The 25,963-nt window shown below is 40.5% G+C and overlaps 1 protein-coding gene across 11 annotated transcripts in view; it reads left to right on the top strand.

Annotated features, from left to right (window-relative positions):
- Positions 1-25,963, top strand: part of PPFIBP1 (PPFIA binding protein 1) — a 172,717-nt gene that overhangs the window by 64,991 nt on the left and 81,763 nt on the right. For all 11 annotated transcript variants that reach the window (XM_054037371.1, XM_054037361.1, XM_054037379.1 and 8 more), the window contains one exon: positions 25,132-25,229. In XM_054037371.1, the coding sequence (XP_053893346.1) occupies positions 25,166-25,229 (64 nt within the window). In that variant the 5' untranslated portion in view covers positions 25,132-25,165. The remainder of the gene's footprint in view (positions 1-25,131; positions 25,230-25,963) is intronic.

A 25,963-nucleotide genomic window follows, 5' to 3' on the forward strand; every position in this document is an offset into this window, starting at 1 on the left:
CATGTCGGCTCTGGAATCTGCCCCACAAATTGGATTGCAGCATCAGGGCATGAATTTTTGTGGGAGAGTAGTGAGTGGACTATGTATAAATACTGGTTTTTATGAACATAAGTTATGTAGTTAATTGCATAAGTAAATAATTGTGCATGCAACACTCGACGTGTACAGCTTTGAAAATTTGTCCATGAGAATTTTTTACATTAGTGAATTTTTCTAGTTTTAAAAATGAACGTTCTGTAAGGCCAGATGGTGGTGGTGATTAGGGAAAAGCCCTAATGTAGATGCAGTTATACTGGCATAAAGATGCTTTTGCTGGTATAGCTTATTTGGTTGCTGACCTGGTATAAACTATACTGGCAGAAGCTGCATCCAAATTTGGAGGATTTTGCTAGTATAGCTTTGCCGGGATAGCCTTATTGGTAAAACTTTTTAAGTGTAGGTTAGATTCTGCCACTCATATATTCATTGAGCACTACCATAAGCCATGAATAGTCCCATTGATATCAGTGTTAGTGTAAGCTGTCTCTATGCTAGCCTATTTTAGTATCACTGATATTTATATCACTGTAAATTACTGTGGAGTTATAATTTGGAAAGGTGCACAAATACTAAAATGCTTAATTTTTTTCCTATTGTCATGTCAGAATATAAAATAGCAATTTTTCTTTGCTGGACAGAAACTCTCGTTTAATGCATGATGCACTGAAAATAAATATAAATGCATTTGCTGCTGCAGGTTAAAATTTTTGTATGTTTGACTCACTTCCCCTTTAGTATGACTAGAATTTCATACCGTGGGGTCTCAGCATGACTAGTGTCTTCTGGGAACCTAGAATAGAATTTATAAGATGCTTTCTTTCCATGTGGCGGGGTGGGTGGGAGGGAAGAGCACATCGTAACTTTAGCCATGGAAACAGAATCCACAGTGCTTTTAAACTAAATATAAACATCACTGAAAACAATTCTTCTCTTTTTAATCTGCGTCCTGAAGCAGCCTTGGAGTCAGCCTTGACAAAAGAAATTTCAGTGGGGGAAAGCCTTATGGGAGAAGGAAAAAAAATCTTTTTACAAATGTATTAATCGCTTCTCGGCTCTCTATGAGCTAAGGGGCGAAAACATTATTTGTTCAGTGAGAGTCCGCATTTTAATGACTTGCCTTAAATAGTGCCTGAGGGTGAGCTACATTTCTCTGGTCTAACTTCATTGACTTCATCTACACCCAGGACGAGGCTTAGCCCAAGATGTTTAAGAGATTAGTTGGAAAATCAAGACTTTTCTTTCCTTTAACCGCAGTGTACAGCCAGGGCAGCTACCCTACCTTGCTTGGACAACGGGCCCTTACTGTAACCTGGAGGAGCTGGTTACTGTCTTTCAGTCTGTCTGCCAAAACTGCCAAAATGCATGGGTGCCAGTGATGACACCTCTTTATGAAGAAGTGGGCAGATACTGCCAATTCATTTCACGTTGGTCACTGAGTCCATCAGGGCCTTGATGGTGTAATCAGATACACAAGTGGCACCTTGCGCCCCTGGGGAGTCCTGCTCACTTCAGCGGGGCTTGTAGCGGACACGTCCATCTATGCAGAACCCCATTAAGATGGACGATAGGACTGCTTACATACTTAAAGTTAAGGCCATGTTTAAATTCTTTGTTGTCTTGGGACTTGTACATGCACTTCCATTTGATCTCTTGATACCAAAAATATTGTTGCTAAAAGTGTAATAGTAAAGAGCTCTGTCTCCAAGTGAAAATCTTGGCACAAGACTGATTTAGCTTCAAGGACAATTGGGGAGGAGAGACACTTTCCAAAGTTTGCTTATTTCGGCCTTGGAGATACAGCCTGACAAGAGCTGGTAGGTAGGAAAATGTTGACATTTCAGTGAAATGCAGGGACAACCAGTGAAAAATATGTTTTGTTTTCTGTTCAGCTATGCTTTTAACAAATCTCTGTCCCTGAAGTTTTTTTTTAATAAAAATTTGTTTATTCACAGCAGAGCAGATATACTTAAACTCTCCAGTTCTTTCATCAGACAGAATACAGTATCATGTCTGGTATTTCTTATTGTTCCCTTTGTGATAGACAGGCCCTTTCAGAGGTCCAGAGAGGCCCAGGCCACTTCCAGCTTTTGAGGCCCTTAGCCATAATAAAAATAAAAAATGATGACACATGATCTAATCTTGTGCCATTATAACCAATATATTTTTATTAATTTTTATGAACATTTTTAACTTTTATATGATAAAATCTAGATCAATTAACAAAAAAAAATTTGTCTTTTACCAAATCACATCTCTTATTTGCCTAAATTTGCAGATCTAAGCCGAGAGTGTGTGTCACATTTTGGTCCGATAGGGATGCGCATAAAAACAAATTGCGAAACTTATCAAATGCCAAAAAATTAACAAGTGTCTAAATTTGAGGCTCCCTTTGAGCTTGAGGCCCAGGCCAAATGGCCCTCTCTCCCCCTCCCCCCGATTGCCCCGGTGATAGACACTTTACAATACAAGTAAAAGTTTTCAGAAGTGACTAGCGATTTCGGGGTGCCTCAAGCTTGTCTTAAAGAGGCCTGATTTTCAGAAGTCAGTGGCTTAGCGCTTTCTGCAATGTGGGCCCCTTTAACACCTCAAATTGAACTGGTTGGGGAAACTTCTTGTTCCATGAACAATTTAGACAAAAAAGTTTTTTTTTTTTAATTTTCATCTAAAATGTTCTACAATTTTTTTGAAGTTATTTTTGAAAATATTTTCAGCAACTGAAAACCAAAAAAATTCATCCAGCTGATCAAAAAATGTTGGTGTTTCTGTTTTTTTTTTTTTTAAAGTTACCCATTAAGTTGACATTTTGGCATTTGTTTAATGACAATTTAAACAAATTAATAGAAAATGGAATGTTTGCATTTTGATGACAAAGCCATGTTAGAAACACCATGTGAATGGTGGCAGGTGTAGCCTAGTGAATCTGGCATCCATATGTTCATTGACCGCTTCGAGTGTATACATTACATTTTATTTTTATGCAGCTTTGCTTCTAAAGACCAGACATGTTTGCCCTGAAAACCTACCACCCATAAGAATAAGATTTAGGATAGAAAGACCAGGATTGTCTTTCACTGCCATGACTTCCAGCATAGCACTTTCTATCTTTTGCAAAGTTGCAAACAGAAAGACGTCACTTGAAATGTTAATAGACTTCAGCCACAAGGCTGATTGATTTAAGTTTGTTAGTGAAATTACAGTGTAAAATGCCCACAAATGTGCCTGTCTTGATCCGCTTAAGAATGCTCCTCCCTCAGGCTATGTAAGCGTCTGTCTCAGTTTCTGCAGTGCATTCCAAATGGGAGAGAGTCAAATGATTTTTTTTTTTTTCATTGCCCTCAATGCTTTGGCCAAAATAACAAACCACTGAACGTAGTGGCTACCTCTGCAATAGCTCACGGTATGCTAAAAGGCACCATCAAGAGCTTGACGTTGCTGTTGTCTTTTGGGACTTCAAATTTGAAAACGTCTTTCAAAATAAATCCAAACTTTAAAAATAGGAACAATCTCTTGTTGAGATCCAGAATAGCAGGTTCAAGGGTGTGTCTCATACACCGCACAACAACACTTGTCTGTATTTGGCCTGCACACCACTGAAATGAGCCAATAGTCACTGCTGAATCCTCCAGAATCCCCCACCTTGACAACTGTGCCAGGGAAATTCCCTCTGAGGGCACTAGAACATGTGATGTTTCCCTTCCCCCTTCCATGTGGCCTTTGGGAAAGCCACTGTGGGGAGGAGCCAACCAAAGAGTGAAGCCAGCATAGCAACAGAAACTTAAATAGGGACTTGCTGATGATGCTGAAGTCATTAGAGATTTTTTTTTTTTTTAGTTTTATCTGGACAATCTGTCCCTTGTGCTGAAGCACCCTTGCCAACTCCACTCATAATAAGCGGAAATTGGCTTGTTTTAAGCGGACTTGGCTTATACTTTCTGCTGGTTGTTTGTTGGCTTGTTTGGGGCTTGTCCCAGTTTTAAAGTACTTCGTTGCTGCTTTTTTTTTGTTTGTTCTTTTGAGTTTCCCGCCGGAAAGCTTGATTGGCTCCTGGCCCCGGGCCCTGCCAATCAGATGATAAAAAAATTTTGAACTCTGATTGGCTCCTGGTGACACAATCACTTTGGGTGTTTGCTCCAACACCTTCCTGCCTCCTCAGTTGCCCTGTCCCCCACCCTCGTCATCATTCTGTTTACCTTATCCCCTCCCAAATAAAGCTCACCTCAAATAAAAAAATTGTGGTGCTAACATGACATTTGTCACCATCATATTGTTCACTCTGCTTCTACATTATACCTCTTTCTGCTCCCCTATGTCTGTCCTGTCTAGTGATGCTGTAAGCTCTTCAGGGCAGGGACTGTACGTTTGTACAGTGTTTAACACAATGGGGCCTTGATCTTGATTGGTCCCTAGGTGCTACCATAATAAACTGATTAATAACAACAATGTATTCAGGCCAACTAGTTTTTATTTGAATTCTTCTGCGTTAATCCACAGAACTCCTACCGTCATTTTTATTCCCTCAGATATCCCAGATTCCAAGTCTACACATCATCAAAGAGAATATAAAATTTCCCATCTTGTGCGAGTTCAGTGTACACAAATGATTGCTCTGCCATAGACCTATCCGTAGATCTATCAGTGAACGCAGTGATAAATCCTTCTGCTTGTTTCCGAGTCATAGAGTTTTTCCCCAGTCTGCTAGATATACCTACATCTGTTCTAAATGACCTACCTGTGAGTTTTCATGGGGGAAAAAAAGTTTAACAGCTATAAGTAGGGGACAGATTTTATGTTTGCCAGCAATATGCCTAAAGCTCTGTGATGAAAACACTCAGCTGTATTTGCCAGATGTGCAAGTATATCAAAAGGGACAGTAGAAACGTTTGTTAAACATTATACTTAGTATAGTTGTGGCTTTCATTTTGCCAGACCCATAATGATAGATGTGAAAGAGGGCTTTAAAATAGCCTTCAGAATGAGAAGCCAGGCAAGCCTGAAGTTAAGACTTCCGTGGGACAGTTGACTCAGCCCAGTAATGTATAGGCAGTATAGCACATGCAGCCCTCAATCAAAACAATCCATAGCATTAGACACTGTTAAGAACAATGTCTGGTTGCACTAATAACAGAGGGGTTTTGCTACTCACCAGTATGGCATGTTGAGGAGAATTTTTCAAGCACTGCATTTGTGTTTTGCAGCTAACATACTGCTAGTTAAAGCCCGATCCTGGATAGCATTCAGCAGGCAGGATTCCATCCCCATTGAAGTCAATAGATGTATTGCCATTAACTTTAGTGGGACCAGGACCTGACCATGGGAATTGAGGGTACTCCGCACCATACAGGGTTGGTTCCTAAAACAGTAGTTGTGCAAAAAAGCCCTATGTCATTTATAATATTTTTCAACATCTGTCTGGTACAAACTAATGTTCAGGGTCTAACCTAATAGTTTTGTTTTTTTAAAGTACTGCATACACTCAGTAAATATTTTTCAAACCTAGAAATTATTTCAAAACTTGAACTGTATACCTAAAAAATTTCAGTTCCCCTTGTTGAACATTTTAATGACTCCAGATGAGAAATTTCAGGTTTCAGAGTAGCAGCCGTGTTAGTCTGTATCCGCAAAAAGAAGAACAGGAGTACTTGTGGCACCTTAGAGACTAACAAATTTATTAGAGCATAAGCTTTCGTGGACTATGCATCCGAAGAAGTGGGCTGTAGTCCACGAAAGCTTATTCTCTAATAAATTTGTTAGTCTCTAAGGTGCCACAAGTACTCCTGTTCTTCTTTTTGCAGATGAGAAATGTCATTTGATTACAGTGACTAAGGTCATCTGTTAACTAGGGTAAATTGTTTTGATTTAGACTCATGGTAATTAGAGATGTAAAGGACTGCTCAGATTATCAAATTTATCATGTAAAAATAAACTGTTCACAAATCACCATTACAAACTCTTGATAAAGTGCTTTAAAATAAAACCATCACCACTCAACCAAACAAAAAAGCCCTAAGGCTTGATTTGAGTTTAGTAGGACAAAATCTGAAAATTGGGCCAAAATGTTCTGGACGTATTACGTTTTTTTCAACTTTAGAACTTTAACTTTTTAATTGGAGAGGGGAAATTCTTGAAAACCACGTTCACAAACATGCCAAGTTTTATCCTCCTTTAGTTTCAGATCGCCAAGACAGGAAACACAGAAAATTATGTTGTGTGGTGGAAATGCTTGCAGAGCCCTTCCCACAGCAGTATTCCAGATGATTGGAAATAATGCGATTTTTATATTTTGGGTTCTTTTTATTTACCTTCTGGGTTTTGAAGCCAGCAAACGGTGCACTCAGATCACATTTTCAAACTTTTACTTTGCAAACAAGAAGGCTAGAAATGTACTTTATTTATTTTTTAAAGAGTAAAGTTTCTCATGCATTCGCTTGGCTTACAGCAAGGTGGCTTTAAGAAACAGATCAAGTATCATGAGACTTGTGATAAAATCACGAGAATAGGCCCAACTATATGCAAGTTTCAGCATATTAATCCACTGCAAAGCCCCCCTCGTTACTGTAGCACTCCAATGTGGCAGTTTGCAATTCTGTGGCAGTTTTCAGGTAAATATTCAGATGCCTATCCTATATATTCCAATGTCTCAGTAGCCAGTGTGCCACAGATTCTGTATTCTCAACTGGGAAAGTTGCAAATCTTGGCACGTGTGTAGAGAACATTTGGAGCTTTATGGGAGGTGATGTGGGATAAGTACATTAGCTGGATGTTTACTCTAAAACAGGGGTAGGTAACCTATGGCACTCACACTGCCCAGGTCCTGGCCACCAGTCTGGGGGGCTCTGCATTTTAATTTAATTTTAAATGAAGCTTCTTAAACATTTTAAAAACCTTATTTACTTTACATACAACAATAGTTTAGTTATATATTATAGACTTATAGAAAGAGACCTTCTAAAAACGTTAAAATGTATTACTGACACGCGAAACCTTAAATTAGAGTGAATAAATGAAGACTCGGCACACCACTTCTGAAAGGTTACCGACCCTGCTCTAAAATGTTCAGTAGCAACGTAGTTAACAATATTAACATTTAACGTATCCTTTTTAGTCTTCACAATTAATACCCTGTTGAGATGTATGGAGCAGCTCACAATCTTGTCTTTGGCCTTATCGATGCACAAAAGTTCTGCCTCTTTAACTATACACCTGTATAGCTAAATCAGTGCCTCTCTGCTAGTGGGGACACAGTTATACTGGTATAAAGGTGCCAATAAAGCGCATCGCCATACGGGAAGAGGAATAAGATATACCGGTATAAGGCTCCTTTGTACTGGTATAACTGGGTCCGCACTAGCGTGGTGGTTCCAGTATAATTATTTCACGAAAAATAGCACCCCTAATTTTGAGGTAGCTTTACTGGTACAAAATCTGTATGTAGCCCAGGACTTATGTTTATTATTGCTGTCTCTCTGCAGTCTGAGGAAGGCAATTCTGCATCCATTTATACCTGTTCCCTTTTTCAAGGTTTTTCTTCACAAGCATTAGGACTAACTAAATGTTTTCTGAAAAAACGAAAAAGTAAAATTTTGGAGAACAAACCTGTGGCATTTCATGGCAAATTCCACAGCCAGAGATTATGTTGGGGTCCCAATGATCATACTCATACATGAGGCAAAAGTGATGTCTTAATCCACTACATATATAAAACCATTATTCTGCAGGGATGGGCCTGAAACAAAACTTTCAATCCAAATGTCATCATCGGCCACATCAAAACCTTTGATCCAAACACTCATATAATTGGAGAGTTGAAATCCAAATTTGAATTCTTCCAATTTTTAGGGCTTTTTCCTGTTTTGGATTCATTCCATTAAAGAGAGAGGCATGCGCTGTGAAATCTGATCCGAACATGGCTTCAGATCTGGGATTTTGGTGGCTCTCTAGATTTTTTTGAAGTGTAAATTTTAGGACCCTGAATGAACAATGTCTCCTTTGTTTCATGGACTGTGTGGCCGCAGAATGTCAATATTGTGTTGATGGGGAATGTGTGGTATTGCCTTGCTTGAATTTACAGTCAAAGAGCTAGAAATGAAACTAACTTGCCCTATCCTCTGTTTTTGAAATTCCTTAAAAACAGAGGGGTACAAGGGGTAGGACAGACAAGCAACAAAAAAGACTTCAAAACTGTGGACCAAGGTAAATGGTATGTTTTGTAATTAGAGATGAGCCTAAACCATAAATCTTGGATCGGAGATTTTGGAATGTTTTGAAATCCCAATTTCTATTTGTATAAGCTATGCACTGTGTGTGTGTCTATCTGCCAAGGTATTTATACCATGCTAATCACTCTGGATCCAAATGTTGAGGCTTAATGCCATCTCTAGTTTTACCATATTTACCTTGTTATAATGCAAAGTATAGAAAAGTATATAGGGGAGTCAGAGAAAATACATTCGTGGCTGGAAAATTATGCACATTTTAGAATCAGGGAGCAGGTAACTGAGTGAGAATTTTCCAGGCTTTCCCAATATAAATAATTTGACTATATTGGAGGAAGGGTGCCATCCTTTTCAATAGTAAAAAGTTAATCTTCTTTGTATTTTTTCTGTGGATCTTAAAATAACTTTAGATGTTATAGGCTAAACTCTCTGCTTATGTAAATGTGAACAGTTCCATTGACTTCAAAGTTCCACCCACTTACATCAGTAAAAATTTGGCCCTGTATGAATGTACATTCTATTTTAGATACTGTAACAAAGATCCATGATGAAACTCTGGGCAAAGAATCCTCAGTTATGAAGCATGTGATGGGATTTAAAGCTTTTTTTTTTTTTTTTTTTTTTTGTATTCTTTAGCATTTGTACAAGCTCAAAATTGTTTTGATGTCAGTAACTGGAGTTTGGCAACTATAGCCAAAAAAAAAAAAAAAAAAAAGAATATTCTTGTGAATAAAACCCGTTGATTCTCTTAGTTGGTATTTTTACTCCCCCTTGTTTATTTGTGAACATTTGCCTAAGTTAGAATTTTATTCATAAGAAAGTTTATGCAAAGCAACACTATCTCAGGTAAACATTCAGATACATTTGCATGAGTATTAACATGGGAAGTATGCTCATGACCATTTAGAAAAGGTTGTTTTTATTGACTCAAATGTCAAATATTGACTAGCAAGTACATTTGTAAAAAAAATCATGACCTTTTTGCAGATGATTGGTGAGCAGAAAAAGGAGACTCTTCATGTTTATAAAACTACGATGATCCAGTCATGGCGCAGAAACTGCCATGTGACTTAAGTGACTAATCACAGGACAAAAATAATGGATCATAAATAATAAATACTCATAGCAACCAATTCACGCTTCATTTCAAAAAGCACATTACAGTATTAGAGGGGATTCAGCAAAGGGTCTTGAGAATAATCAAGGGCATGGAAAAAAATAACTTTCAAGTGAAGAGAGATTGGAAAGATTGGAATTGTTTACTTTAGAAAGGAGGACAGGCTACAAGTATAAAAATAACAAATGGTCTAGAGAAGGTAGATCAGGAACTTCTGTTCTCCCTGCCTCATAACACAAGAAAAATTCAATTCAATTAAAAGTTGGCAAATTCAATACTGATGAAAGGAAATACTTTTTCACTTGAGTAATTAGACTGTGGAACTCATTGCCATGGGAAGTCCATTGAGGCCAAGAACTTAACAAGATTAAAAAAAGAATTGGACATTTATATGAATATCAAGAGTTACTAATGATAAAATTTTTGAAGGGGTGTTTAACCTCATGGTTCAGGGCTAAAGCCACTCTCTAATTATTAGAGATCAGGATGAGACATCTAGTGTAAGGGGCAGATTATCCCACATCTTCCTACTGTGGGGTTCTTACATTTTCCCATGAGCCATTTGGTGCTGGCTGCTGTCACAGACAGAATACTGGACTAGATGGATCTCGGGTCTGGTCTAGTCTGGCAAATTGCAGTGTTTTTATGATAAGTTAATGTATAACTGATTCCATTATAAGAAAATTAAAATAATGATTTATTAGGCCAACATCATTGTCTACTGTCTTGAGGCATTAGAGTTCAAGGATTGGCTTGTCTTTGAGTGCCTGGGTTGGCAAGAGATGGAAGTGTGGCCCAGCTGTGGCTCCCAGCTTGAGGAGGAAGCAGTTCATCACCGTTGTACCCTGCTCTTGGTGAACTTTGGAGTGATGCAGAGTTTCATAGGGATCTGGAAGACCATGCCTCAGTATGTGCACGTTCTCATTGGATCGTTTAATTTTGGCATGATATATAATGGCTATTTAGCTACTGTGGGTACTTTAAGAAAGATATTAGGGGCTTAGTCTCAATCTAGAGAGGAAAGACTATCCGAGAATGAAGGGGGCAAAGTGGACAATGATGGGGAGGAAATGGGAAGGGTGCTGTGAAGCTCTGTCAGAAGATCAAATGTATGACCTGAGAAAACCGTGTGTTCTAGAAGCTAGTGGACTGTGGGATTCTTAAGCTCCCACAATACTGCACAAGAGTCCTCCAAAATGTTTTAGTGTGGTGCTCAGATGAATCTTCATGCTCTGGGGATAGAGTGAAAGGACAGTAGGGTCTCACCTTGAAAAGCTGCTTCATTGACTCGGAAACAATGACAGCAGGGCCCTAACGCAGGCTAGGTGGTGTAGATGTTCTGCACTAATAAGTTTTCGGGGGATGGGGGGGAATGCTCCTGCTGAAGAGACATGTTTCCATGCTTTGTGATGAACATGTTTGGGAGAAGGGAAGGAGATGTGAGATGTCATAAACCAATATTGTTCACTAGTTCTAGTCTAACCATTTCCAGTAAACTAATCTGCAGTCCTAGGAAGCTTCTTGCTGTTAGCCTGCACACTTACCTCTTCTTTCTTTAATACTTCCCTCATATCATATCTTAACTTTCCTTAAACATGCATATTTTTCTTTATATCTACAGTTTCCTTTATCTGTACCTTTCACTTCACTTCCTCATATTGTATGGTCAGGTCTGCTCCAAGCACTTCTTTTGGTGTCTCTGAGATGACTTATTCTGCTATGCAGTAGTAATCTCTTTCATTCAGACTAACAATCGGATTAAAATCTACCTATCCCCAATATTGTGATCTGAGCCTGCTCCCCACTTTACTTTACTTGTTTCCCTTACAGTTAAAACCAGGTTAGATTAAATTCCTGCTCCTCTGTCTGCACTTACCTTGTGTATATAGAACGAAAATGCTCTTTTTAATACCTGATTCAGGGAGTGATAGATGACTTTTTTTCCTCTGCTAGTAGTGGGTGTTACAAATTGTAATTTGGTTCTAGCTACAGTACATATTGTAGTATAAGGCAAATGTCTTCCATCATCACTTTCATCACCTATTTGTTTGCTTGCCTAAGGCACAGATTCTAACACGCCGCTTAAAAAAAAGTCTTGGGAGAAATTTGAAACATAGGCTGTTTATTTTTTCTGTCTTGTATTAAGATATATTTCCAAATTGTTTCCATTAAGTTACTGCCTTGCCAGCATTTATTTTATTTTACTTTAAAGCTTATTTATTCTCCTTCCTTGGGCACCAGAGTAATGTTTTGAATACAGTTATACTGTGTCTTTTCAGGCTGGAACTCATGATGGCTCAACAGGTTTGAAGCTAAACCCTTTTTATATAACTACTAAAAATACCCCAGAGTAATTTTTTAAAAATCAATTTTTTGTTACTTGTTACTTAATAATTACTTGTTAAATGAAGTTTTGTTTCTGCACCTTTCACCCTTTATCTGCCAGCCTCTAAAAAAAACCACATGCTCTTTCTTTAAGACGTTAATAATAAATTAAAAAAAATAAATACAATCATGAGACTTTTTGGATCTAGAACAGGGATAGGTAAACTTTTTGGCCTGAGGGCCACATCTGGGTAATTGTATGGTGGGCCATGAATGCTCACGAAATTGGGGGTTGGGGTGCAGGAAGGGGTGAGAGCTCTGGGGTAGGGCCAGAAATGAGGAGTTCAGGCTGTGGGAGGGGGCTCCGTACTGGGGCAGAGGGTTGGGGTGTGTGTGGAGGGGTTAGGGCTCCAGCTGGAGGTGCGGGCTCTTGGGTGGGACTGGGGTTGATGGTGCAGGAGGGTGCTCTGGGCTGGGACCAAGGCGCTCAGAGGGCAGGAGGGGGATCAGGGCTATGGCAGGGGGCTGTGGCACAGGAGGGGGTCAGGAGTGCAGGCTCCGGGTGGCGCTTACCTCAAGCAGCTCCTGGAAGCAGTGGCATGTCCCCCCTCCAGCTCCTAGGCAGAGGTGCGGCCAGGCGGCTCTGCACGCTGCCCCGTCTGCAAGCACTGCCCCTGCAGCTGCTATTGGCTGCGGTTCCTGGCCAATGGGAGCTGCAGAGCCGGTGCTTGGAATGGTGGCAGCATATGGAGCCCCCTGGCTGCCCCCTACGCATAGGAGCCGGAGGGGGAACATGCTGTTGCTTCCGGGAGCCGCGCAGAGCCACAGCACACGCGGAGCGGGGCAAGCCCCAGATCCCACTCCCCGGCAGAAGGTTGAGGGCCAGATTAAAATGTCTGAAGGGCCACATGTGGCCCCCGGACCGTAGTTTGCCCACCCCGATCTAGAAGATGTGGAATAGACACTAAAGTGCCCCTCCAGGGGAGGGGTAGTGGTAGTGTCCTTTCTTTGCTCTTTACCTTGCCTTTAATAAACCACCATGTCATGTGTTTAATTATTTGCAGAGGTGTGGTGTCATGCAGGGAGCAAAACAGTTAATTAACCAGTTTGATGATGTTTAACTATAAAACTGGCTGTTAGCTTTGTAGCCTTTAGAACACCCTGTGGGAAATTATTCAACTGATTAGATATTTCAGATTCGAAACAAGAGTTTGTTCATAATTGAAATGTATTGTACAAAGGTTTCTTTGTAAAGTATATTTCTTGCTTATTCTGGCTCTCCATAGAGAGCACAAATAGGTATCAATATGTCTGAGGTGACATTTATTTTCATGAAATATAGCCTCACCTGGCAATGCTGATAGAGTTACGGATGTGTTGTTGTTTTTCCAGATTTAAAAAAAATCCCACAGCATCATCTTTTTATTAGTGGCTTTTGTGACTTGGTAGAATTAATTTGCTCTAGAGTGAAACTTGGCAGTATTGATTCTCTTTGTGGAATAGCTCCCCCCCCCCACATTTACAAAATATAAATATTGATTTGTTGGTTTTGTTTTGTTTGTTTTTTGTGGGGGTTTTTTTAGTTAGACTGTCAAGAGAATAACATTTTGACTAGATGTTCTGTCCCTCTCCTCACCCCACCCCAGCCTGTTTCCTCTGGCAAAGAAACAAAATATAGCCAAGATTGGAAATGTGGTACACAGTAATTACCAATACTGTATTAAAATGCGTCAGAAAGGAATGTGAGAACTGGCTACCCAAGACATGCATTTTATTTGTATGTCAATAAATGACAGTAATACTTAACACTTATCAAATACTTTATTAGGATTCTTGTACCACTAAGCCTTCTCAAAACACATACATAATGATCAAGACAGATCACATATAAAGAGCAGTCTAGATTGTTTGGTAAGTTGGTGCAAACAAACGTGTGTTTCAATAAAGCCAAATGCAAGGTTGCACCTCTAAGGACAAAGAATATAGGTCATATTTCTGGGATAGGGAACTATATCCTTGTATGTAGTGTCTCTGAAAAGGACAAGGTCATGGTGGATAACCAACTAACATGAGGTCCCAGTGAAATCCTGTGGCTAAGAGGTGGAACATGATTCTTGGATGTATAAGCAAGGGAACAGGGAGTGGGAGTAGGAGTGTGGAAGTGGTATCTTTGTCTGTAGCATTAATGAGACCTTTACCGAAATGCTGTGTTTGGTGTCCACACTTCAAAAAGGATACTGATAAATTGGGAAGGATTCAGAGAAGAGCCATAGGAATAATTTGAAAACTGGGAAATTTGCCTTATAATGGGGGACTGAAGAAGACTGGTATATTTTTCTTTTTGAAAAGAAGTTTAACAGACAACTTGGTTATAGTCTGCAAGTACCAGCATGGAGAGATGAGGTTCCAGAGAGGAGGGTTCTTTAATTTATCAGACAAAGGCATAAGATCTGTTCTAGTCTATTGTTTTTTATACTGTCTTCATCGCTGTAGTACTCTATGAGCTAAGATGTGAAAAAATTATCTAAGTTATATCTGTTCACCTCCCAGAAGTATGTTAAGCGTCTTGACTAACACTTGTTATGTTTGATACTCTTGATCTTCTTTCTCTCCAATGGGAAGGAGTCCAGTCTCATATATGACTCCTAATGATCTCTAAAGGTAGATCTGATGAAACCAAAAAGGCACAAAAAATTACAGAAAATTCCATGGGCAGCCAGCACTGACAAAAGATGCTGCCATTTGAAAATGTAGTAGTGTCCTAAATTATGATGCATCTTCTTTGCATGAGAATTTATAAAATAATTGATCAATGTACTTTGTATTGACGAGAAGAAGACAGAGTTGATAGATTTGGCTAATTGGATCCTTTTTATGTACATATTTTTCATTTATATATAAGGAAGCTGGTGCTGACAGGAAATACGGAACTGGAGATTTTACTCAAAGTGGGAATCTGTCAATGTCCAGATTTAAAGAAAATTTACCAATGGAGAGTGCTTATAAATATTTCTCTTGATGCAACTCGGAATGTATTGAAGAAAACATACCTTTAATCCCACCTGTCTTTGGCTCTTTTCAGTTTTGCCTGAAGTTGAAAGAGCACACTTATGAGTATATGAAGCTAATTTTACAGCACTTTGTGCTATAGATACGTAGAAGAAAGAATAATCTTCTTGCCTAGATTTTAATAAGGTTCTTTAGGACAGCTTCTTTATTTCAGTCAAGGGTAATTGAACTCTCTAACCTAGTGATCCCCAAACTTTTGAGGGTCACAACCCTCCTTACCACTGTCTGCACCTCCCCTCTCCCCCAAACCTGGGAGTGGGGCCGCGGCCACGGATGGGGTGGGGGTGGGGAACGTGGACAGGGATAATGGGGCCAACGCTGGGACTGTAGCTGGGGGTAGCCGGGGAGAGCGGAACCACAGCTGGGCCATGGTGGGGGCTGGCAGCTGGGCCCCCGGCCACGTATGGAGCCACACGGAGGCTGGGGATGGGGCCAGGTGTGGGACCCTGAGCTGGAGGTGTGGCTCCATCCCTGAAGGTGAGGTGGGGCTGGGTGGGCACGCCATCCCCTCCCCTCGTGGGGCTGACCTGGGCCAACCATGCTACCCCTTCCCCGAATGTTTCTCTGTGCTCCCCTAGAGGGGTGCAACCCACACTTTGGGGACCTCTGCTCTAACCATAATGGATACCAACTATACTTTTTGGTAAATGGGAGAGTAATTTGATCCTGGGCATATATAGGTGAGAGTTAATCATTTATATACATATCGGAACTACAAACACTTATGAAATTGAAAAAGACCATGAGAACAAGTAGTAGTTGTGCGTAGAGTTCTTGGATGCTCTGTAAGTGCTTATTGACTTTCCTTTAAACCTGAAGGCTAGATTCTGGCAAGTTTTGAAACTTTCTCTTTCAGTGAAAGCAAGATTTCAGACATGGCTGGCTTTTCTTAAACAGAGAATGAATTCCCTTCTGTCCTTGGATACCTCCACTGCTTTTATGTTTCAAATTGGATATAGAGAACTCTTTGGGTGCCACTAACACATGAATACGTGGGCACGCCACATATTGTCTCTGCCCCAATGAGTAGTTTCTTTGTACGTGTAGGGCTCCCAGATTTGGAATAAAGAAGATGATAGACACTGACCTTTCTTCCATTATCCACATCACTCTGAAGTCTGCACTCTCATTTAAAAGTTCGGGCCATAGTTTTGAAAAATGTCCACTAATTTTGAGTGCTAATAATTTTGAGACAGTTAGAGCCTTCTTTTCAAAGGTGCTGAGCACCAGAATCTGCCATTGACTTCAGAGTGCGTGCATGCAAAAGCAAAGGCACTCTAAACTAGGGGACATGATTGAAAACGTTGCCACTATAGAAACATTCAGCATAGATAATCTCTGGGTGAGAAGGTTATGAATAATTTCAAACATGTGCAATATATTTAAGCGCTTCATATTTGTTTGGCATCTTCATTAAGGATCCTGAAGTCCTTATTCAGGCAGATATCCATTTGAAGCCGATGTGAGCTTTATGTGAATGAGCACAGCAGCATAAGCTCTCTGATGCTGCACATTTTGGCTTCCCTTAGGTTTTCTTGCAAAGCAGTGTTTTCTTTTCTCTGTGGTTTGTTTTTCACTTTCTCTTGAAGTGGTTTGGAATACATCTGCACTGGTGAGGTAGCCAGAAGGGTTTGTGTGTCTTTGTACTGGAAGGTGAACCGCATAACCCTAGCAACCAGAGTAGTGGTGGGAACCAGCAGAAAGGATATTTAACAAGTAAGACCAAATATCTCCTTTATGTGTAACAACCAGAGACATTCTGGGAATGTCAGCAACAGATAAGAGTCATCCTAACTGATGATAGAAATAATTGCAGTTTGAAATTGTCTCTTGTCGTTTAGCCTTCATGAAGTAATATTTTTTTCTTCTTAGCCTGAGCAAGGTGTTCAGCTGTGAGCACTGGAATAGAGGTTTAAAAAACAAGTCTCTTGAACTGATTATATTTAAGAAAGGTGTTAGGATGGTAACACAGGTTTTATTTTGGGAAGCGTGGCAGAGCTTGTCTTAAATAGTCCCTAGGGTAAAGTGTTTTGAGAAAAATACGCACATACTGGACCAGATTAATTGCTGGTGTAGATCCACTGATGTCAGTAAGATTGTATCAGGGATGAATTCCATGTGTTTCTCTTTGTCTGTAGGCAAGTGTCTGTTTTGCTCACCTTCTGTGTTATACATATGGACCAATCTATTCTTATGGGGTGATTTTCCCTTTCTTCTCTCCTTATCTTTGAGTAAGAGAAAATGGTTTATTCTATTTGGTGTGGTGTTTATATACACCTCTATCCCTATATATCGCTGTCCTCGGGAGTCAAAAAATCTTACTGCATTATAGGTGAAACCGCATTATATCAAACTTGCTTTGATCCGCCGGAGTGCGCAGCCCCGCCCCCCGGAGTGCTGCTTTACCGCGTTATATCCGAATTCATGTTATATCGGGTCGCGTTATATCGGGGTAGAGGTGTATTAGCTATGGGTGACTGTCTGAACAACCTCATTAGTTAATGAAAGATTCCCAGGGTCCTTGACTGCTTCACCACTCTGTGGGATTATTCAAGCTGTTTTTTCTCAGTTTTCCCTGTCTGGCTTTTCCTATTTTTCATTTTTTTGGGTAGGATTTTACCTCCTTTCAAATGAAGTAAATTAAAAAGAAAGAAACTGTTCTATTCATCAACAAGTATCTGTTCTGTTTACTTGCCAATACATCATTCTTTCATATGCGGCCTAGTTAGATGCTACCCACTCTATTTCGAAAGTCAGCAATTCATCCTTTTAGTGCGTCAGTATTACTTTTGTCCTTACTCTTATTTTATTTGTACTAGAAACCTCAAGCAAGCAGATGACATTTCATATGTACAAGGCAAGCATGGCCACTATCTTGGTACTCAAAATGGTTTGGGATGCTTGTCCCCAAAATGCGTGCCTTGTATTCCTCTTTCCCTCTCTCTATGGTGCGTTGTCTTTTCTGGCCTTGTTTTTTGTCTGCTGTAAATTCCTTGGAGAGCAGAGTCTTTGTCTTCCTTCCTGTCATCCGAAAGCCATACATAGCACTGGTGCTATGTAAATAATAATAAAAACTACTCTGTTTCTGGAGCAGGGGAAGAACACTTCCAGTTTTCTTTATCTCAGTAGTTTCACTTCCTCAAACCCAGATGACGCACTGTCTGGGGAGGGTCACCAGTCTGTTCTGTTCAATTCAATTCAAGCTATCTTCGTTTCAGATTACCACTTTGTAGGGATGAGTAGTTAGGGAAACAATATCTTGTCATATAGTCTCCAGCTGTTCTTTACCTCTCAAAATTTCCTAGCCTGTGGCCTGCTCAGTTTGACAGCAGATGCTCTTTGAGAGGTGGCAAGAGGATGTTTGGGGAAGTCTTTTGTTCTCTTTGGATTACAAAAAGCAGCGATATTTCCTTCTTTTGCTTCACTGGACTTTATTTTTTTAAAATTTGACCCTGCTCCTGCCCCCAGGGCAATTCCAGTTGTGGTAGCGATGGTGGGAGCTCTACTGTATGGTTGCCTGTGTTTTAATCACCATGTCATCCAACCCCACTTAGAGCAGGGCTAGATGACCATAGTTAAAACACTAATGACCACCTGGGCCCTATCTAGACTAGGATTCTCATTGTTGCTGCTATTAGCTGAGCTGTATTGATGGTAGCTTTGGTGGGGATCTTTCAGAACAATAGTCCAGTATTGACAAAGTCTTTGTTCAGAAGAAAAACTTAAGTGGGAAATGTATTTAGCTGAAAATTATGAAATTGTTTTGTCCTGATGAAGCAAAATGGTTCCATTTTTTATATTGTGGTAGGTAGTGCCTAGGTGTCCCAACTCCATTGTTTGCTAAGCATTGTACAAACATGTAGCAGACAGTCCCTGCCCCAGAGAGCTTACACTCTAAGAATAAGACAAGAAACAGGTAGTTGGGGGGAGAACAAGGTAACAGTGAGATGATGGTTCTGCTCCTTACCCAAGCTATGGGCAGCATCTGGGCTCTCTTATGTTGTTGCTCCCCCCATGAGGGTTTTTTTTTTATAGGTGGCCTGTTCCTGAGCTGTGCTGAGCACATTCTAGTCCCATTAAAATAAATGGCAGTTCAGGGTACTCCGCACTTTGCAGTATAGGGCCCTTAGTCCACAGCACAATAGGGAACCAGGATTTTGTCTAGAGCGGAAGAAGTTCTGAGGGTTCTCTTTAAGTTCTCTGCCTTAGAGGACTCAAGATAAATCTAAAGATGACTGTGCCCATTCTCTATTCATGAAGATTCTTATACTACTATACTAAGGGCAAGAATTCCTTAATTGTCTAGGCAAGGGGTCTCAAACACGCAGCCTGCAGAGTTATTTGCTGCGGCCCATCAAGTTCCCTGCATCCCCCTCCCCCCGGAGTTATTTCCTGCGGCCGCCAAACTCCCCATACCTGTCGCCACCCCTCCCCCCCGCAGCGTGCTGCATCCCCGCTCCTCTGCCTACCTCCAGGTGCTTCTTGCCTCCAAACAGCTGTTTGGCGGCATTTAGCACTTTCCAGGAGGGAGAGGGGAGGAGCAGGGAGCCGCACGCTCAGGGGAGGAGCCGGAGAAGAGGCGGGGCAGAGATGGGGATTTGGGGAAGGGGTTGGAATGGGGGCGGGGAAGGGGGAGGGAAGAAGCAGGGCAGGGTGGGGCCTCATGGAAGGGGTGGAGTGGGGGGTGGGGTTGGGGGCAGCGTGGGGGGATGGCGGGGGGCTTTTGTACCTTTATATGAAAAGGTGTCAGTGATCTGGCCCTCAGACCAATGTACTAGTCCTCATGTGGCCCTCGTGGTGATTTGAGTTTGAGATCCCTGGTCTAGGCGATCTTCAAAGGAAGAGGGAGTTATTTTTTCTCCCTTATCAAACATGTAGGCAGCTGAGCCATAGATATTTTAAGGAAGATTTGCTATATATTATGACAGGCAATATATTGTTTGATCTTTATTGCTTACGTACCTTATGCCAAAAACCTGCAGCTATAATTCTTTGATTTGGTTAGACCTTTTTATGGTTAGCTCATCCACATGTTACTTTTTCCCTTTCAAAAATTACTGTAGCTTCTTGAACTTCAGTAACTAGGTTAAAAAAAATGTATTTCATTATGTAAGTTCAATAGTCTTTATTCCATCATTCAAAGGGTATCCCTAAGTTTCAGATCCACTTCTTGCTGATTTGCTGCAAGAAGAGCTTTGATGGAAAAGATATGATGCTCACTGGCCTTTTTCAGTGTAGTCTTTCAGCAGAGATAGCTGGTGGTCTGCAATAAAAATTACCTAGCAGGTGGTTTATACCTATAGATGACAATTGTGTAGGGAAACTTTAGAATTGATTTGCTTTTTAGGGATCTGCATTCGATAATTTACACCAAAGATGAGATGAACAGCTTTCCTTATTGCTTATATTGGAGCTGAGTGTTGCCAATGATGCTGAAAATATCTGACCTTTGTTAAGAAGACAAAGTGGCAGGGCATGCAAAAGGTTAAAAATGATTCTCCCTGTCTGATTTTTGTTTAGCCTTGTGCTGTATCTATGTTTATAGTAGAAGTGTTCTCTCACACAGACTAATGTGTACCAGATGTAAGCCACAACAACCTAGAGTATCCCTGTGACTCATATCTTCATTGTGCTAGAATAGAAACTACATGCTAAAGCACATACTTAACTTTAAGCATGTAGATACATTGCCTTTGCTGGAACTACTGATGTCCTTAAAGTTAAGCACCTGCTTAAGTGTTTTGCCCATGTGTGTATAAACTCCCTTTCAACATAGTGGCTGGCCACCTTGGTAAAGACAACAACATTTTTTAAAAGGTGAACTTAGTGCTTCTGAAGGGATCCAGATTGACATCCCAAAGACTCGAGTCTTCCAGCCATAAAAGAGATGACTGCACTGGAACAGGTGGTGTAATTTCCAGGTTAGGTAGGTGTACCCGCTCTAGTTCTGATTGAGCTAGTGCACTAAAAATAGTGTGGCTGCAGCGGCACACGGGCACAGTCTATCTGAGGCCTTAGCTATATATTTAGGTGGCCAGCTGTGCAACTGTGGTTACTTGACTGTTTGTAGCACACTAGCTCGATCAAAGCTAGCTTGTGTGCATCTACCCAAGCTGGAAATTATACCTCCGGCTGCAGTGTAGACACACCCAAAGAGTTTAAGCCAAGGCCTGGGAAGCAGCAGCTTGAACTTTCTCACAGCAGTGTGATACAGGCTTGGCTTGGAATGGGACCAGCCCTAAGGGAAAAATGGTAGTTCAGTTTTCATGGTCATTCAACCCTTGGCCTCTCCTCTGAGACTGTCAACAAGGATAACAGCCATGTTGGTGGTTTTTGCGATGTGGCTGTGTGTCCAATAAAAACTGAACGGACATCACCACCTCATTTCATACAGGACACCAGACAGCTTTCTGACAGTAATAATGTTTTGTCACTGCTGGCCTGGGCTGGAATTCAAGCCCCTTATTCCAGTGGCTCTCAACCTTTCCAGCCTACTGTACCCCTTTCAGGAGTCTGATTTCTCTTGTGCACCCCCAAGTTTCACCTCACTTAAAAACGACCTGCTTACACAATCAGACATAAAAAATACAGAAGTGTCACAGCAACTATTACGGAAAAATTGCTTACTTTCTAATTTTTACCATATAATTATAAAATAAATCAGTTGGAATATAAATATTGTACTTACATTTCAGTGTATAGTATATAGAGCAGTACAAACAAGTCATTGTCTGTATGAAATTTTAGTTTGTACTGATTTCGCTAGTGCTTTTTATGTAGCCTGTTGTAAAACTAGGCAGATATCTAGATGAGTTGATATACCCCCGGAAGACCTCTGCGTAGGGCCGCCCAGAGGGGGGGGGCAATTTGTCCCAGGCCCCACAGGGGCCCCCACGAGAATATAGTATTCTATAGTATTGCAACTTTTTTTTATGGAAGGGCCCCCGAAATATCTTTTCCCCAGGCCCCCTGAATCCTCTGGGCAGCCCTGCCTCTGCGTACACCATGGGGTACGCATACATCTGTTTGAGAACCACTGCTTTATTCCATGATGGCTCCTTGTTGATCCAGTCACCCTGCAACTTCACTGTTATCCATACAGAATATGCTTCAAAGTACCCATCTGCTTCTCACCAGATTTTCAACTTTGGACATTAGGTGGTTAGGAAAAGGAGGTATGAGGAAGGTGTATCCCCCCTATGTTGACTCAGTAGTCTGAAATCTTGGGATCTTATTGGATGAATTGCTCTGCTAAGAGTCCCAGACAGTAGGGGTAGCCCAAATTTTCCCTATACCATCTTCAGGTTTCTTACTGATTTTGTAGTTAAGGCAGTGGACTGGGAGCCCGAACTGGGTTTAATCTGAGCAGTGCCACAGACTTCTTGTGTGTGACCTTGGGCAAGACACTGTGAAAAGACTTCCACTGACTTCAATGGACTTTGAAGCAGGCTTTTAATCTTTGGTTCTCAGTTCTCCATTTGTAAAAATGTGTTTATCTTTTTTTACAGTGCAAATATTTGTAATAAAAATAATTATCTAAAATGAGCACTTAACACATAGTATTCTGCATTATAATTGAAATCAATATATTTTAAAATGTAGAAAAACATCCAAAAATATTTATAGTAAATTTAAATTGGTATTCTATTATTAACAGTATGATTAATCAGGATTAATTTTTTAATAACTTGAGAGCCCTAATAGATGTATAAAATCTCCTTCACAACTGCAGGATGTTTTTGGCCTTGTGTAAAGTTTTTTGTTACTTTCTAATAAGATATGTCAACTTGTCTCTGAACTGTATGGAACATTAGACTTAAAATGAAAGAATGTAAGCTGGTTAATTAGGCAAAATTCATTGGCTATAAATACTTGTGGTGAGGGGTTAATTCTTCCCTTCACTTAGTTTAAAATAAGAGCTGTAGAGATTTGAACTCTGGCACACCATCCTAAGATGGCTGCCACTTGTGCATTTAACTTTGGCCCCTTTTTTGATTCCTGATTAAGGGTTTCACCAATTGCCTCAGCACAGTGGGGAGTGACTGTGGCTGAACGTCTGGTCTGGGCCAGCTCTGATGCCGTCAGTTGAAATTGGTGCAAAGGAAGTGGATTGCCATCTTTAAAAGCCTCTTATGTTGATTTTTTGAAAGTTGAGTGTTCTCATGAGCTAAAGGATAACAGGAAACAAAGATGAGTTGTTGCAGCTGGGAAAGTGGGAGTGATTCAACTAAGAAATAAAGTTTGAGGACCAATACTTCTTTTTTTCTTTAAATCATCCATTTAAATTCCCAAACTCCCAGCTTATCATCTTGGGAAGTGTGTCTCGCAGGTTAGCTTTTCCAAGCTCTACTTGAAGAATAGAGGAGAGTTTTTAAATCCCTCTTTATTCCTCAACTTCTAAACATTCTGGGATTAGATTAATTGTGGTGTAACTTCATTGTCTTCTCTGCAGTTCTCCCAGGGCATAATTTGGTTCACACACTGCTGACTCTTGTTAAAAAGATAACTAGAAGCACTCTCCTTATGTGCAAGAAACTATGTTTGTATTTTTATTTGCTAATTTATTTTATTTGATTTTTATGAAGAACAATGGCATTTATTTTATTTTGCCCCATTTGTCATCTTGTTTCCACCGACAGTCACAATAATGCAAGTGACACGTATTTAGAACCGTTAGAGAAGTCCTACAATTACGCAAGGGCTGTTTTTTTTCCCTCGGTCTCTATTGAAGTAATGCACAGAACACTAGACCCCTGACTTACCTGAACTTCCTGAAACCTGGATTATCTGAAATTAGGTTCTTTCCCCCAAGATGCACCATTGATATAGAACAGTGGGCCCTGTTAACCAAAATAGTTCTTTCCTTTCTCATCCTCTGTGAGACTGTCTTTGATTCATGAGGGACTACAGAAGAGAAGAGGAGTTGTGGGCCAGGGGGAGCAGAGCAGAGACTCAGGCTTACTGCTATGATTAAAGCTTCATCCTCAATTTACTTCCCTTCTGGCAAATTTCAGTTGGCTATTAGAGCAAGCTGTTTCTCCTGTGTGAGCTGTCTGAAGCGTCACATGCCACTGCTGGTGGGAATTAGAGGGCCACCAATGTTCTACAATACAGGCAGTTGGCACTTATGAACGTGACTGTGACCAGACCTGCCAAAGATAGAGACCAGCCCACTAAGCAAAGACTTGATTTCCTAGCAGCTCATTTGGGGCTTAGGTGAGATACGCCTGCTGATATTGCCAGTGGTCAGGAAGGAACCCTGCTGCTTTATAAATTTCCTAAATTTAGAGGACACTGAGTGATGCTGTGATAATTGGGCTTACAAATGTACCCTAATGGTAAGCTCAATTGTAAAAAAGTATATGAAAGTTCAAGAGATGTTGCAATAACCTATAAAACAAACGTTCATGGAAAGTAGTTGCTTTCAATAATGAATGTTATAAAAAGGTATGAAAGTGAGACAAAAAACCCGAATTAGTCTAAGCAAAGAGGCCTATTAATATAACTCAAAGACTGTAGTTTAGTAAAAACAAGAAATGTGGAACCAAAAACTAATGAACCAAAATTTGTGTCAGATACTAGGCCTAATTGGTGGACAAAATAATGAGGGGATAAGCTACTTCACCCACCACTCCCTTTTTGGGTCCTTAAAAAAAGACTTTTTTGGGAGGAGGAATAAAAACAGAATGAGGCTACTGGAGCAACTTCGTCATCATGACTGTCCCCCAGTGTCTCCTGGGACCCTAGCCTTCGTCATCCTGATCCCGAGAGATGTCCTGACCAGACTGGGCCAGAGAGAGGGATCCAGATGGCAGCGCTAGTCGGACCAGCTCCATCTGAATCCCAAAGACCACCTGAAATAAAATGGGATCAGACTTTAACAACAGTTCCAGCCCATTTCAACTCACTTCTCTTTTCCCCAAAAGGACAGTTATTATCATCATTAATACCATCTAAGAGACTGTCAAACAAGACGGGGAGGTTTCCTTCTAAAAACTCTCTCCAGCTAAAGGAAAGGGAACAAGGGATGTCATTAAAATGAAAGACTGACTTAATATTTTTCATTGCAGATGCTTTAACCATGTTTTTCCTTCTCTGTATCTTTAATTAAAAGTTTCAAGGATTTTTAATGCTGTATTTGCCATAGTATTAAGCAAGCTGAGGTCTCTGTGTACCAAACCCCAGACCTTGTTTAATACTGTTTGATGTTGGACAGTGACTGGGTTATGTTAACACTTTTGGCCCATGTATTCCATCTAAATTAATACAACGGTGAAATGAATAGCCACTTGCAGACTGACTTGCATAGTTGAGGCTTTTGATGTATTGGTGTCCATGTAACAGAATTATCATTTCATTTCTTGTTAGGCTTTAGCAGTGAGTACCCTTGACAAGCAGGAAGATGATGAATGACGCAAGTGACATGCTGGCTGCAGCTTTAGAACAGATGGACGGCATTATAGCAGGTAAAAACATTATGCTGTTTGTTTAACCAGTTCAATCCTCCTTTCATCTGTGTAGGGCTGAGTTCCAGTTGAAAGAGGATGCACATAGAACTGTGTTTGCCTCCCTACTAACTAGTTGTGAAACTCAAAGGATGCAAACCGATTTGAAAGAGGATGGCACAAATCCCTGCAAACACACAGTGCCAATTCAGTTGCACCTGTTTTCCTATCTCCCCATCACTACACTTTGCAAAACCATTGGGCAATGTGGTTCAACTTGAAGGACTGGAATAGCCAAGGATGTTTCAAATCAGGATTAGTATTTGTTTGAAGAGTAGTGGGGTGTCAAGAAGGGAAAGCTTGTCTCTAGTGCTGTACCTCACTCAAGTCTTGAGAGAAATTAATTAAATAGGCCTGACTGGGCCAATTCAGATTAAGAACTGAATTTTGATCCCTTCAAAGTAGGGGCTTTTTGAATCAGGGCTTTGGTTTGGGCCTATCTCTAACTTTAATGTTTTCCTAAGCATGAGCAATTCGCTCATACATTTTTACTGGGCCTGGGAGAGAGATCAAAAAGTATATTACTTCTTGACCTCTTAAAACTGTATCCAGTGAGCTGTGAAAAACATACAATCATATAAAACAGAGAAACAAAGCAGACAGAAGTTTTTGGTTTGATTCCATTCCAGCAGAGCTATCCAAACAGCTGTTCAAATTGAAGAAGTATTCTGCGTAGGCAGCATCAGAGATATGAA

The sequence above is a fragment of the Malaclemys terrapin genome, chromosome 1, assembly GCF_027887155.1.
Source record: "Malaclemys terrapin pileata isolate rMalTer1 chromosome 1, rMalTer1.hap1, whole genome shotgun sequence".
NCBI lineage: Eukaryota > Metazoa > Chordata > Testudines > Emydidae > Malaclemys > Malaclemys terrapin.